This window comes from Mustela erminea, chromosome 6, assembly GCF_009829155.1.
Source record: "Mustela erminea isolate mMusErm1 chromosome 6, mMusErm1.Pri, whole genome shotgun sequence".
NCBI lineage: Eukaryota > Metazoa > Chordata > Mammalia > Carnivora > Mustelidae > Mustela > Mustela erminea.
Genome location: NC_045619.1, coordinates 3,220,752 through 3,234,450, shown reverse-complemented (window position 1 = coordinate 3,234,450; position 13,699 = coordinate 3,220,752). Strand labels below are relative to the sequence as shown.

General features: G+C 64.0%; 1 protein-coding gene across 3 annotated transcripts in view; it reads right to left on the bottom strand.

The window, feature by feature from the left end:
• Positions 1-955: 955 nt before the first annotated feature.
• The window catches only part of CELSR1 (cadherin EGF LAG seven-pass G-type receptor 1), a 134,154-nt gene continuing 121,410 nt past the window's right edge, over positions 956-13,699 (bottom strand). For 2 of the 3 annotated variants that reach the window (XM_032345900.1, XM_032345901.1), the window contains 11 exons: positions 9,761-9,935; positions 8,586-8,698; positions 8,123-8,202; positions 7,393-7,519; positions 6,602-6,727; positions 6,061-6,155; positions 5,661-5,764; positions 5,273-5,422; positions 4,599-4,832; positions 3,871-4,132; positions 956-3,088 (listed from right to left, as the gene is read on the bottom strand). In XM_032345900.1, coding sequence (XP_032201791.1) covers positions 3,064-3,088; positions 3,871-4,132; positions 4,599-4,832; positions 5,273-5,422; positions 5,661-5,764; positions 6,061-6,155; positions 6,602-6,727; positions 7,393-7,519; positions 8,123-8,202; positions 8,586-8,698; positions 9,761-9,935 — 1,491 coding nt within the window. In that variant the 3' untranslated portion in view covers positions 956-3,063. Of the gene's footprint in view, positions 3,089-3,870; positions 4,133-4,598; positions 4,833-5,272; positions 5,423-5,660; positions 5,765-6,060; positions 6,156-6,601; positions 6,728-7,392; positions 7,520-8,122; positions 8,203-8,585; positions 8,699-9,760; positions 9,936-12,925; positions 13,010-13,699 lie in introns of those variants that run through there. The other variant, XM_032345902.1, reaches the window with a different exon arrangement.

The following is a 13,699-nucleotide window of genomic DNA, read 5'->3' as shown; positions in this document are numbered from 1 at the left end:
TTCCAGCCGTCCACATGGCAGCTGAGCCCAATAAAGGAGGCCCTGAGAGGCGGGCGGCTCGGGCCTGCCCCCATCCCGCACTTGCTCGTTGTGCTCGGCGGTGGTCGAGGCGGGGACTGAAACCCCGGCCTCCTTCCACCAGCTCACAGGACAGCGTGGGGCCTCCCGGGCCTCGGGGTTCCCGATCCGCGGCCCTGGTGGCTGGGCCTCTTGTCCTGCTGGGAAGGCCGAGCCTGGGCAGCGGCAGCAGGGACAGGAGGAAGGGCAGCCAGGTGGAAGTCTCGGGCACAGGCAGGTGTTGGTGGGGGGGGCTGCCCGTCCTTCCAGCCCAGCGCCAGGCTCCCAGCTGGCCTAGCGGCCGCTCTGGCCACCCAAGCCTCTCCTGTGGTGGGGCCCATGGCAGCCTTCCAGCCGGTGGTGCCACCCTCCCTCCGTTGGGCACAGCCTGCCCTCCGCGTGCCCCTGAGGCCACCACCCAAGTGCAGGAGGCCACTTTGTGCATTGCGTCAGCTGTCCGCCAGGGGGCACCAGGAGGCCAGGTTCATGAGCTGAGACTCTGCACTGCCCTGCGCTGGCCGGCCCAGGACTGTACCCCACCCCCGGCGACCTTCAGGAGACCCTGGGCAGGCTGAAGGGGGTGGAGCTGAGGGGTAAGACATGTATCCCCCTGTTCCCGTTTCCCAGATGGGCACCCCAGTTGCCAGGCCCCACCACTGCCCCAGGTTCCCAGACCCTGAGGGAAGGAGGCCCAGGGCTGGTGCTGTACACGTGGGGAGAGAGTTAACGCTCTTGGGGAACCCCAGACAGGGCCTGCTCATCCCGACTGCGTTAGGGGGTGGACAGAAATTTCCAGTACGGTTCCTTTCCCCCAGGGCCTGTCCCCCACACCCTGTCCACAGTCCCCGGCTGGCTCAGGGAGTGGGGCCAGGGAAGCGCAGCACAGCAGAAACACAAATTCAAAAATCTTAATTTATTGCAGACTTCTCTGGTGTAATTCCAGTGTTTCCAATATTAATAAATAGACATTTGTTAAAAAAAAAATCTCCAGTGTCTCATTTCTCATAAAGTCTTAAGTCACAAAAATAGGTTTACAGTTTTTCCTGTCTTAATACAACGGACAGTTGTTTTTTGGTAACAGTTGTGATCAGATTGAAAACTGCAGCTCAAGGGGCAGGACCCAGCTGTAGAAGAGTGAGGACGCGGGGGGGGGGGGGTCCCGACTCGAGGGTGTTCGCTGTTTGTACTTAGGAAAAGGTCTGGTCGGGTACACATCTGCAGACACCTTCTGCCTTCGGAACGCCGCTCGCCCGCTGAGGCACATTTGTAATTCATCCCGCATGTGGACCCTGCAGTGTCGTGTCCCTCCTGTGTGCGGTGTGTGGCCTGAGACCCGCCCCGCACCTGCTGCTCCCGGTGTGGTCGTGAACAGTGCTCACGTTTCGTTTCCATCAGAACACGGCGCAGACAGCTTCGCGTTTGGCCGGATTCTCTTCCTGTCTCACGGCTTCCCGTACGCGGGCGCAGCTGTGCTAACCGTGCGCCCGGGCGCCTGATTGGAAGAACAAAACGCAAGAGCGAGACGCGTCTGAGTCGTTCTGGGCCCCGCTCCACAGCCCCTGCGGCCACGCCGTGCCAAGTGCCCACTGTGGGATAGCACAGCCGCTCCTCGTACGAGCTTCCAAGAAACAGCTTGGTAACCATGGCTGTGGCTGTGGCTTTGTCCCTCTGCACAATTGGCCATTTGAAGCAAAATGAAGTAATTGGTTGGGTTCTGGGGGCGGGGCCCCAGCCCGCCCGGGGATCCTCGGCGTCTCAAAGAACTGGACGATTTGGCAGGAAGGAATGTGACATCCTGGAAGGCCCCACGCCTCCATCTAAATCAGGAACATGTGAGCACTGTAAGATCCACCAGGAACAGGAGCAGAGGGACAAAAGACATCCCACCTGTGGTACCCCATGACTGGGACAGGGGCCAGGGAGGCGCTGCAGGCTGAGCATGAGTTCGGGATGGGGGCGGCCAGGGAACTGCCAGAGCTAGGTCACCTGCGTTTCTCCACCGCCAACCTGGGGGGGCTCCCTCCGTCCCGCCCCATCGCAGGCTGCTGGGAGATCCGTGGGACGGATCGTCATAGGCTGCCGAAGGCTGCCGTAGGCTGTCGTAGGCTACAGCAGTTGTAGGCTGCCCTGTCTCTGATCCATCACAGTTGGGGCGGCTGGGAGCGGAGGACACACGTCCCAGAAACATGCGCCGTGAATTCAGGCCATTGCTCGTGATGCCCACACAATCCCCGCGTTCTGGCCGAGCGCAGGGGCAGGAGCCTCTGTTCGAGGACAGCCTCTCCCCGACGCACTTCCCACTCCGATATACCGGGACACCAGTTGCATCAACGCATGCCAGGTTCAAGTACAACTGTGCAATCTTCCTTGTATAAAAAAATAGAGATCATCCCACGGATCTCCGAGTATCAACAGTACAAATGCAAAATATACACAGGCTTTCCACCTTCTCAGAGTCCCGTACAAATATATAGAGAAGTATCTACACGTTTTCAACAAAAGACAGTAGTTTGCTTCGAGACGAGGAATGTCTCTGCAAAGGGCCATCAAGGCCACCGGCCAGGGGTCTGTGCTGCAGGGGGCGCTCGCATGGCCAGTGGCCCTCCGTCTTCCGCCTATGCCTGGCACCCCCGAACCCCAGCAAGCCAGGCCTGGCAGCTTCCGGCCCTGCCAGCTCTCGTGCTGGGCCCATTCCTAGCCTGCCGGTGCACGGCTCTGCCTCTGTCCGCAGTCGGGATCCAGATGAGCCAGCCCGGGAGCCCACACATGCATCCTTGTGCCCGTGGCCTTTGGCACTTGTCACAGTTCAGCTGGGCCCTGAGCCCCTGGGGGTAGCCCAGGGCTTTGTGTCTGGACTGTGGGTCACACCAGTCATGGGGCTGCCACTGCAGGGCCCCCTTCACTGCCAGGGCAGTGGCCCCTGGGTTTCCATGGTCCAAGGGTGTGTCAGTGCAGCACAGAGGCCTGGCTGGAGACGGAGGGCTTGTCTCATGGTTTCCTGACGGTTCAGATTGAAGTTTCGTTACTGCCTCTGTGCGTGGGAAGAAGCCATCAGGCAGGTGGAGGTCAGCAAGAATGGCCCTTGCTATGCGTGAAGCCAGCAGGGGGGCCAGGTTGGAGGTCACGCGGGGGCAGACACCTACCCCCCCCAACTCAGGACGGGGGGGGGGGGCAGAATCCCCCAGTCAGGGGGCACAGAGAGAGACAAGCTCGCACGCGGACATAGCTACACTAGGCAAGAGAGGGGGCAGTCGAGTCTGCACCCTGACACCCAGGGCCCCTGGGAGGGCCATGCCCATCAGCGTCCACACAGCCTGCCCTGCTGCGGGGCAACCAAACTCAGTTTTCAGAGCGCCATTCTAGAAGACCTGGCTCCTACTCTTTGCTCCTCCCTTAGAAGTCTGCAGGAGGGAGGAGCCATGGGGAGGCCGGCAGGCCCGGCTGGAGCCAAGATCCCTGTTCCGTTCCTCTGCAGGGTCCCCCGAGGCTTGATTTCCTGGACCAAGATCCTTACAAAGTGCTTAGTCCCACAGGGTCTTAAATCCTAGACTCCCAGGGCTGGCCAGGGGTTTAGGGCTTTGGCCAATGCGGCCACCCCCTGGATGTTGGCAGTTGGGCCCGCCCTGGTCAGAAGTCCACTTTGTCCTTCAGCGGGCTGCCCCTGACCCCGCTGAAGCCCCTCCCTCCACAAGACCCCAGCACAGCCCCGGGGGCTCCTGTCTGGACTGGACACCGGTCCCCTGGGCAGGCGATGATGGGAAAGCTGGCCAGGGCCGCTCCTGCTGCCCTGCAGCCCAGGCCGAGGCTACTCACTCGGAGTCGGAGCCCGCCGCCTGGGCGCTCCCGGCCCGCACGTTCATGGCCACCCCGTTGAGGTGCTCGCGCCCCGGCTCCCGGCGTGGGCTCTTGATGGTGATGGTGCCGTCGGGGGCGCGGGCCCCGTCGCTCGAGCCCACGGAGGACGAGCGTGAAGACGCAGGGCTCTGCTCGCACTCGGCCAGCTTCTCCCGCAGCCGCGACTTGAGGCTCTTCTCGGTCAGCGGCGGCGGGTAGGTGACCTTGTTTTTCAAGATGCCTGGATGTGGAGAGGTGGGGAGTCGTGGTCAGCCTGCCACGGCCGGGGCAAGGACCCGAGGAGCAGACTCTGGGCCCAGGGGAGCCCCTGCTCTTCCCTCCCAAAGGGTCACCCCTGTGCGGGGAAGCCGACCCGTGGAGACCCGGACCCACCGGCACTGGCCACTCTTGTGCCCCGCCCCTGCCCCCCCCTCCGCTGGGCCCCCCCACCAGCGTGCACTCCGCCCCCCCCAGCACCCCACCCAGACCCCTCCCCGCGCCCCATCCCGCCCACTGCCCCACCCTCCACCGACCTGCACCTCTGTCCTGCCCCCAACTGCACTCCACCCCACCCATTCGCCCTGCTGGGACCCCGGCCCCGCCCCTCTGTTCCTGTCCCCACCCGGACCCAGTCCCTTCCCCCGCTGAGGGGCTTCCAGGTCCCCCAGCTTCCAGGGAACAACGGGGCCTCCCCACGCCCAAAGCACCTTTTCTCTGCTCCGGGGGCTGGCCGGGGAGCACGCCCGCAGGCCTCAGCGGGCCGCCGCTCTCCTGCTCCGGGGGCCGCTCCCCGCAGTGGTTGCCCTGCTCGTCCAGGTGCAGCTCCACGCTGACCTTGGTCTCGACCTTCAGGCGCGGCTGGTCGCCAGGCTCCTCACTGTCGCTGCCCGCCGGGCTCTCACTGGGCCAGCCGGCCGGGATGTGGTTGGCCACGGCGTCCACTGAGGCACAAGAGCGGCCGTCAACAGCGGGGACTCCCTGCCCCCCTGAAAGTTTCCCTCGTGTCCCTCCGCGGGGAGCCTGCGTCCCACGTGGCCCTGAGCCGCTGCGGGCAGAGCTGCAGGCCGAGGCGGTGCCGCCCTTGATGAGGTGCCGCCCTCGGTGGGGCAGCTACCGCTGACAGCGGGGCCCAGCCCACAGTGCCCTGCCTCAACACCCCAGCGCCTCAACACGGGCCCCCCAGCAACAATCGGGGCCAGCAAGTGGCGTCCTTGAAGTGGGGGTTCCCGGAGAGACCCTCAAAGACCTCCCTGCCTCTGCTCTGCAGATGCTGTGGACAGGACCTTCCCCGGCCAGCACCTCCCCCCTGCCGTCCACACCCCTGCCGCTGCTCTCCATCACAGGAGGCAGGCCTCAGACACGCCACCCAACACTGCCTCACCTTTAGGGGTGCTGTGGACGGGGCCCCGAGCCGAGTCCCACTTGCCCTCGGCCTCCGCCCCATCGTCCTCGCTGTCTGACGAGTGCGAGGAGGCGTAGGAGCTGCTTTGCTCATCCAGGGACAGCTCGCTGTCCGAGTCCGAGTCCTGCTCTGCGGGGAGGGCGGGAGGGCCGGAGGCTCAGGCCAAGGGCTGAGTGGGGCCAGCTGGGCACGGGGGAGCGACCGTTCCCCTGGGGACCTTCTGAATGGGATGGGCCACAGACGTCCTCTGAGCCTGTACGTCCAGTGACCGAGAGGCCCCCGGGCCTGACAAGAGCCAGGAAGAAGCTCCCCCCACCAGCCCCCCAGGAAGGAGATGCCCAGGGGCCGCCTTCCGGGGGACACATACCATGGTGCTTCTTGGTGCTTCTGGGGACAAAGGACGAATCTGGCTCCCCATGGCCGCCCCGTGCTGGCCCAGAGGACACGCTGAGCTTCTGACCCCCTTCGTCCCTAGAGAGGGGGTAGGAGGGTGGGCTCAGCGCCATCACTCCGGGGTTTACATGACACGACCACCCAACATCACTGGGCACCTTTCGCATGTGCCAAGGTGGCCCCACGGGGCTCTGGAAGGTTTGCTGCCACGAAAGACTCCCGGAGCGCGTGGGGAGCCACACGCCCTCTGGAACAGGAGGGCACACCACTAGGGCCATTCCGAGCGAATGCAGCCTGCATTCGCCCCTAGAGCTGGGCCTCCCCCCGCCCCACTGTGCCCCCGGGACAAGCGAGGGCACCGGCTCAGGCCTGACCTGACGGTGCTGTCCAGTGAGGCAGTGGACTCGCCCAGGGCCGTGCGGAACATGTTGGGCTCCTCGCTGTACGTGTGGTTGCAGTTGAGGGAGCGCTGCGGGAGGGGGCACGGTTATCACCGGAGCAGAGGCCACTGGCCTGCAGAGGTCGGCTCTGTCCCCACAGCAAGCCCCGGTGACAGCACCCTGAAGGTGCCCCCACACAGCACAGAGCACACAGGCCTCGTGGCGGCCTGGAGGACAGCACCCCCAGCCCCCACAGTGGTCTGAGGACGTCTTCCTGCCTGCAGCCACGGCTTTTGCTGCCGCCCTGTCCTCTGTGACCTTGAACAATGGGGCTGTGATGAGGATGGACCCCATCTAGTGAACCTTGCTCCCTTCCCCGGATGTCAGGAATGGAATCAAGCTCAATGCCACTCTCCAAGGGGCTCTCTGATGCCAGGGTCAATGGAGACCCGGCAGCTATGTTGAATGCTTGGTCTAGAGACCCACAGGGCAAACCCCTCCCCCCGCCCCGCCCCGGTCCCCGGGCGCCACCTACCGTCAGCAGGGTGGCCCTCGTGGTGGCGGAGTCATCCAGGTGCAGCTTCTTCCCAGCAAGCAAGGCCTTCAGGTGCTTCCGGACCTCCCTGTTGAGCACGCAGTGGAACAGGAGGACGAAGAGACCCTGGAGGGAGGGGACGCTGGTCAGGGCAGGGATGGGCTGGCGGCGAAGCAGCTAGGGTCCTGTGGCTGCCAGGCCGGTGGGCACACCCGTCTGCCCAAGGAAGCAGACAGCACGGCCACACCATGTGCCGCGGAGTGCCCAGAGCCAGCCTGGCTACGGGGGGCCCGCCCTGGAAGCCCCCTCCCCGGGGCCTCTGCTTGCCCAGGGGAGCGGGGACAGGGCAGCCAGCATGCCAGGGGCCAAGGTGGGGCTGGTCCCAGCCACACCCCCGTCCATCTGCGTCTCCAACATGACATCACTTGCTGGGAAGCCCTCAGTGCAAACCGTAAATGGCCAACACCGTCCCCGCAGACAAAAGTGGGATGTACGCTGCCCCGCGGAGGGAGGATGAGCCCCGGCACCGGCTGAGCAAGGGACAGTGCCCCAGGGGTCCCTGGGAAGGCCCTGGACAGAGCTGCGCTCCGGACCCCGGGTTCCTTGGCGTCACGGGAATCCCCGGCACATTCCGGCCACACGGGGACCACCATGTCGTGGCCCGTCTGCCCCGGACGCCGGTCCAGGATCTCCCCCAGGCCTTTCAGACAGGAGGTAGCGTAAGCGACTCATGACCTCACCAAGGGTGGCCCCAGCGAGGCCCGCCAGGTCACCGGGACAGGACGGCCCACCTGTAGGCAGCTGAAGACGGCGAAGAGGTAGTGGAAGGCCAGCGCGTCGCGGTTCACGGCCAGCAGCCCCAGCAGCCAGGTGGCGCTGACGAGCAGCAGCAGCAGGAAGGCGGTCCGCAGCAGGGGGCTGCCGGGGGCGGGGCGGCGTGACTCCGGGCTCCGCCCTCCCCTCCACCCGCCCCCTCTCGGCCCACCTTCAGCCCCGCCACTTAACTTCCCAAAACTTTTTAGAGCACCTGGTCACTCTCCACTCCTGCGGCCACAGCATCACCATCGCCACCAACCCAGAAAGTCCCAGCCGCACCCCCGAGCCCCAACACCCTGCGGGGCTCCTCCCCGTCGCATCCCGGCCCCTCACACCTCCCCAGACCCAGCCGTCACCACCCCCTCCTCCCCTCCACCCATCGGTTAACAGGGCCTAGGCGAGGGGCACAGGGCCCCATCCTGCTCCCTGTGCCACCAGCTGCTGCAGAGCCTACCCCCTACTGTCCCCGGGGTCCCATGGGCCAAGGCGGCCTGCCCCCGGCCTCCTCATGCTCAGCGCCCTCCCTCTCCTCCACTACGTGCCCGCTGCCCACGGCCTCTCCCCACTGCAGCCTGCTGATGCATCCACGTGGCCGTCATGTCCCCCGGGGCGGAGCTGGGGGGTGGCCAAGGGCCTGGGCACAGGGAGACGGGCGCCTTCAGGGGGCTCTGCTAGGCGTTTAGTCCCACACTGGGACCCACTTACACAACCCCTTTCCTTTCATAATAATGGTGCTTTCTTTGGCAGGAAACCTTCGCAGACAGGACAAAAATGACTGTGTTGACCTGAAAAACGTTTTTTTAAAAACCCAAGTCAGGTGGCCGGCTGGTCAGTGTCGCCACAACAGATCAGAAGACCCAACGCTTCTGAGGGGCTCCGCCTGCATCTCCAGGTACGGCTGGGATGAGAAGGGCTCCCACGCCCCCCTGCCTGCGGGACCCTCCCGAGGGTGGACGCCGAGCTGCCTCCCAGTGGACGAAGACACAGACGTGGGACGAACCCGCAGGTCCAATGGCGAGGCCTCAGCACCATGAGATCACCCTTTCCTGCCCAACGGGCTGCTCTGAGGAGCCAAGGACCCCACCGGCCCCCAAAACCCCTTCCAGCCCACGCGCCCAGTTTCCCACACCCCCAAGAATCATGGGCTCTGCAAAACTCCCGGACTCACAATGATAACTGCTCCGATGGGCCCGGCGAAGCTCCAGATCAGGGTGTCTCGAAGGGACAGCCAGCAGAAGTCGGGGTTTCCATAGCCCTGGGGGTCCAGGCCCACCGCAAGTCCTGGACAGCAGGGAGGGAAGTGGGGACTCATCCCGGGAGGGGCCCCTCCTGAGGGCCGGCCTGAGGGGGCACGTGGCCACAAGCAGCATTCCCAGCTCGGCACACACACGTCACATACAGATCCACACACCACATACACGTCACATACAGACCACACACAGCACACACACTACATACACATCACGTACAGACCACACACAGCACACATGTGTCACATATAGACCACACACACCACACATACTATATACGCACATCACACACAGACCACACACCCCCCACACTATATACACGTCACATACAGACACACACATGCCACACATGCATCACATACAGACCACACATCCCACACGACATACACACGTCAGATACAGACCACAGACACCATATACACACACCCCATTCATGTCACATAGACCACACACACCACACACACTATATACACATATCACATACAGACCACACACAGCACATACACACCCTACATACAGACCACACAACCGACGCACATGACATACACACGTCCCGTACAGACCCCACACACCCCACACATACAGTAGAGGGTACACATGCACACACACCCCACAACGTATAGACCTTTCACACACACACACACACACACACACACACACTATGCAGACTACACATCCCACACACACAACACACACACCACAGACAACACACGTGCACATACCCACCCACCCACACGCCGGGCGGACGTGGAGTTTCTGTCTGTTAGGTGCCACAGACAGAACCCTAAGCAGACAGCACTCAGCCCTCAAGGAGCCCACACCACCCCTGACCAGAGACGCACCCCCGCAGTGGGCACCGAGTGGTCACACTCACGGCACAGGTGCAAGGGCGGGGAGGGCCTCCTCTGCCAGGGGCCAGTCCCGCTGGGTGTCTGTGGTACCCAGAGGAGGCCAGGGAGCTCGCCCGCCCGGGCCCAGGGGTGTGGGCTCACCAGCTGTGGGCTCCGGGGTGGATGAGGTCACGTGGGCTGCCCACGCAGTGGTGGGCCCCGGGCCCAGGCCTCCCCAGCAGGGCGGCTCCTCCAGTCCTCACCTGTGATGATGGCCGGGATGCCCCAGCCCACGACATAGTAGAACCTCATGGGCCCGGCGTCGATGTTGCGCACCTCGGTCAGCATGCGGTAGACGTGCAGGCTCTCCACAAAGGTCCAGGCGAAGGTGCTCGTGTAGACGTAGTGCAGGAGGATGGCGACGACCGTGCACAGGAACTGTGGGGGCAGGGCACGGGGCGCTGGCTCAGCACAGGCCCCGCGGGGCCCGCCCCACCCCGCGGACCAGGGGCCAGACGCGCGCCGGGCGCCGAGGGCAGGCACCGAGTCCGCGCACTGCGCAAATGTGAGGGTCTGCAGGTCAGAGTAGGGAGACCGAGTTAGTTGGGTTTTTCTGTGTGATTCACGCAGGAACGGCTGGGCGGTGAGGCGCTGTGTCTCCGCTCCCCGAGTGGAGCAGAGGACAGAGAGGGAGGCACCGGGGTGGGGGGGGGGCGCGGACCACCGCCCAACCCAGATCGGTGCCTGGAGTGAGCACAGCCACAGGACAGGGGGTGGACAGAGCCTCTAGCGTTTTCATTAGAAGCTGGAAACGTATTTTCCTGTCATGGCTCCAGATTCTTTCCTCCAGGCATTTAAATTTAAAAGAAATAGCATGAAGGCAGCCAGCCCAGGCTGCGGGCCCAACTGCGGTGAGGCCTCCACCCGCTACCCAGCACCCCTGTGGGGGTGTCTGCGGGGTCCAGCAGTGGCCAGAGGGAGGGGAAGCCTCGTGCTTCGTGACCTCACCGCCAAATAAGGTCCTCCCGCCTCCACCAAGTTAACAGAGCCTTCTGCTTCCCGCCAAAACCAGACCACGGGAGCGCGTCTGTCTGTCCTGTCCTCGGCCAGGCAGGGCTGCCCTCCGGCCGGTGCCCAAAAGAAAACCACCTCCACAGGGCAGCGGAGGTCCAGCGTCCTGCCCTCTCCCGACCCGGACGAGCCGACCCAGTGTCCCTGAGAATGGGAAGAAAGCAGCGCCGGGGAGGGGCTGGGGACGCGGCGCGGACACCGGGAGTCCGGCCTCTGTGTGAATCATCTACCATGAGGTGCTCTAGGCCAGGCCTCGAAGAGCTCGTGCCTCGGCCCAGAGCAGCCTCATGGGGGCCCCCTGGGAGGGGCTGCGCTGGCCGGGCCCCCAGGCTGCCCAGCTGGGGGAGAGCAGGCGCCCCTTCAAGGACCTAAAACGCCAGGCAGGCACTGAGGAGAGGGGACCGTGGAGGGGACGGAAGAGAAAGCCCCGGCCCTCTTGGCCCCCCAACCCCCACCCCCACGACCCTCCCCTCCTGCCCCCACCCCTACTCCTGACCCCTCCCACCCCCAGGCCCTGTCCATCCTAGCCACACCCACACCCAGCCCGCTACTCCTGGCCCCACCCCACTCTTCGGCCCGCCCCTCCTGGTCACACCCCTGCTGGACCCACCCACAACCTGCAGCTGTCCTACCCCCAGGCCACATCCCAGTCCCGCCCCATTCCTGAGACATTCTGCCTAGTCCTGGCTGCCACACCATCCGTGCAACCTCCCAGGGTCTCAGTGTCCCCGCCAAGGAGCCCCCCGCCCACCCTCCACCCAACAGACACAGGGCCACCACCCGGGCCCATACTGGAGGCCACTCCGCTCCATCAGGTGCCAGGCCAGTGTACCCTGCGGGGAGCTGACCCAAGCACAGGCTGGCTGGAACATACGTCACCCCTGCTGCCGCTGTCAGCCTGCACAGGCCGGCTTCTCCCCGGAAACAAAACCCCAGAGACGGAGGAGGAAACTCCTAGCCCTGACATCTGTCCGACACGGGGCGAAACAGGAACTCAACCAGAAGGGAAGATGGCACTGCACATTACGACTGGACAACCTGCTCTCCGCCTTGGACCCCACGGTCGGGGGACAGGAGGTCTGCCCTGGGCGATGAGCAGAGCCATCAGCCCGGACGCCAGGGCGAGCCTGGGGCTGGGGGAGCCCCACACCACTCCCAGGGTCCCCACATGCAAAGCACAGTGGGCTTAGACAAGGGACAACGGCGAGGAGGCTGGCTGGCTGGCTGCCTTCAATCATGCGAAAAGTAAACCCACAAAACCACCTTTAAAAAAAAAGAAGTGTTAGAGATACATTTTAAAATTTAATGGGGCTGTACGTGTACAGACTTTTGCCCTAAATGTACTACCTATTCCAGAAACAGAACAAAGACAAAATGCTAATGCCTAATAAATCATTTCAACCTGCCAGTAATCTGGGAGATGAAAAACCTCGCCCAGAGACGGGACTGTGAGTTTACAGAAAACCCATAAAACCCAGGCAAGGGGCCAAGGCCCTCGAATGACGCGGCCAGCATTCCTTCTCTCGCGCTCCGCGCCTGGAAGAAGCGGACAGCCTCGCTGCTTTCACACGCGGTATGTGGCTGCAAGGCGTGGCTTGCCTCTGTGGAGACCACTCAAGGGCACGCTTGAAGGGTTTGGAGATGAGCCTTCACCTGTCTGATGCGCTGATAAGGACAGGCAGGGAGAGGTCCACCTGCCCGCCGGATGCACGGAAACCCTGCAGGGCCCCACGTGGCGATGGCGCCTCTCCCCAACCCCGGCCCAGCACCACGGGCAGCGCCCCGGAGAGCAGCAAGGAAGTTTGCGCTTGGGGGTTCCTCTGCCAGGCCCGGTGCTCCCCGAGTCACCGCTAAGAAGCCCCCGGGGCCATCAAGGCCGTCTTCCTGTGACACTTTGCCTTTACCTACCCCTTCCTTCAAAGGAGGTTTGGCCGCCCCAGAGGGTCTCAAGGGGAGCCCGCTGCCAGCAGCAAACGAGGAGGAAGAGCTCAAGTGTGCCAGCGGCCCTGACCAGCGAGCCAGAACATTCCCTCTTTGCCTTTTAGGACACTTCCTCTCCTAGGGCTGACCCACCCCCACAGACACGTTTCCTCTCCACGAGGGGGAGATGCCTCCCCTCGGCCTCCAAGGGCTTGGCCAGCCACACCCAGACCAGTCACTCTGTCTCGATTTTCACCTCACTTTGGGGTGTCCTCCCTGCTCGTCCCCCTTCCGGAGACCTGCGGTACCCTTCCTCCTCCCTCCTTGCCCACTTCGCCCTGACTCCTGCCCTTCCCGCCCTGCCCGCTGTCCTGGCTTCGGCTCTGGGCCTCACCTCCACCCAGCAGACCTATGAGGATAGCCCCTCTGCAGCGGACCTATGAGGATAGCCCCTCTGCCGCTCTGCTGACCTCTGGGCAGCTTCCTAACTGGCTGGCTGCGCTCTCCGCGGCACGAGCTGCCTGCAAAAGGAACACGGCACTGCCCGGCAGGGCCCCTCAGGCTCTGGGGGACCAGATTCCCCAACCTGTCCCGATTTCTCCTGGACCTCTCCCACCGGATGGTCAGTCCTTCCCTAACCAAGCACGACTCCCCAACCTGCCACCGGGACACCATTCTGGCCTGTGACACTCTACGACGACCACTCGTGTCCGTGCCAGGAAGGGGGGCTCCCTGGGCGGGGACGGGAGGGCCTCTTGGACCTGGGTCTCGGGTAGGCGGAACCCAGAGACAACCAGCAGGTCCTCGCCGCATGGGGAAGGAAGAAATGACAGCTCTGTCAACAGCATGTGCTGGCCATACTGGAATGGCCCACCGAGAGCCCGCCGCTCACCCTCGGAGAGATCGGGATTAGGTGAGAGTAACCTCCAGACTTCCCGAGTCCCCACATACACACGTGCCCATCAGCCGGCCTCGCGGCGCCTCAGGGCTCTAGGGTCCCCATTTCGCGATGGACACGTAAGGGAACCCGCATGGAAGGAACTGTGTGCCACGGGCACTCGCTCATCCTCACTGGTCCCTGGGCGCCTCTCCCGTGTGAAGGGATGCTCCCCCTTCCCAGGGCCGGGGGGGATTCAGCGAGCCCAAGCGTGTGTGTCAAGCCTCGGGCACACAGCCTCCGCCGCCCGCCGTGCCCCCACCACCTCCGGGGT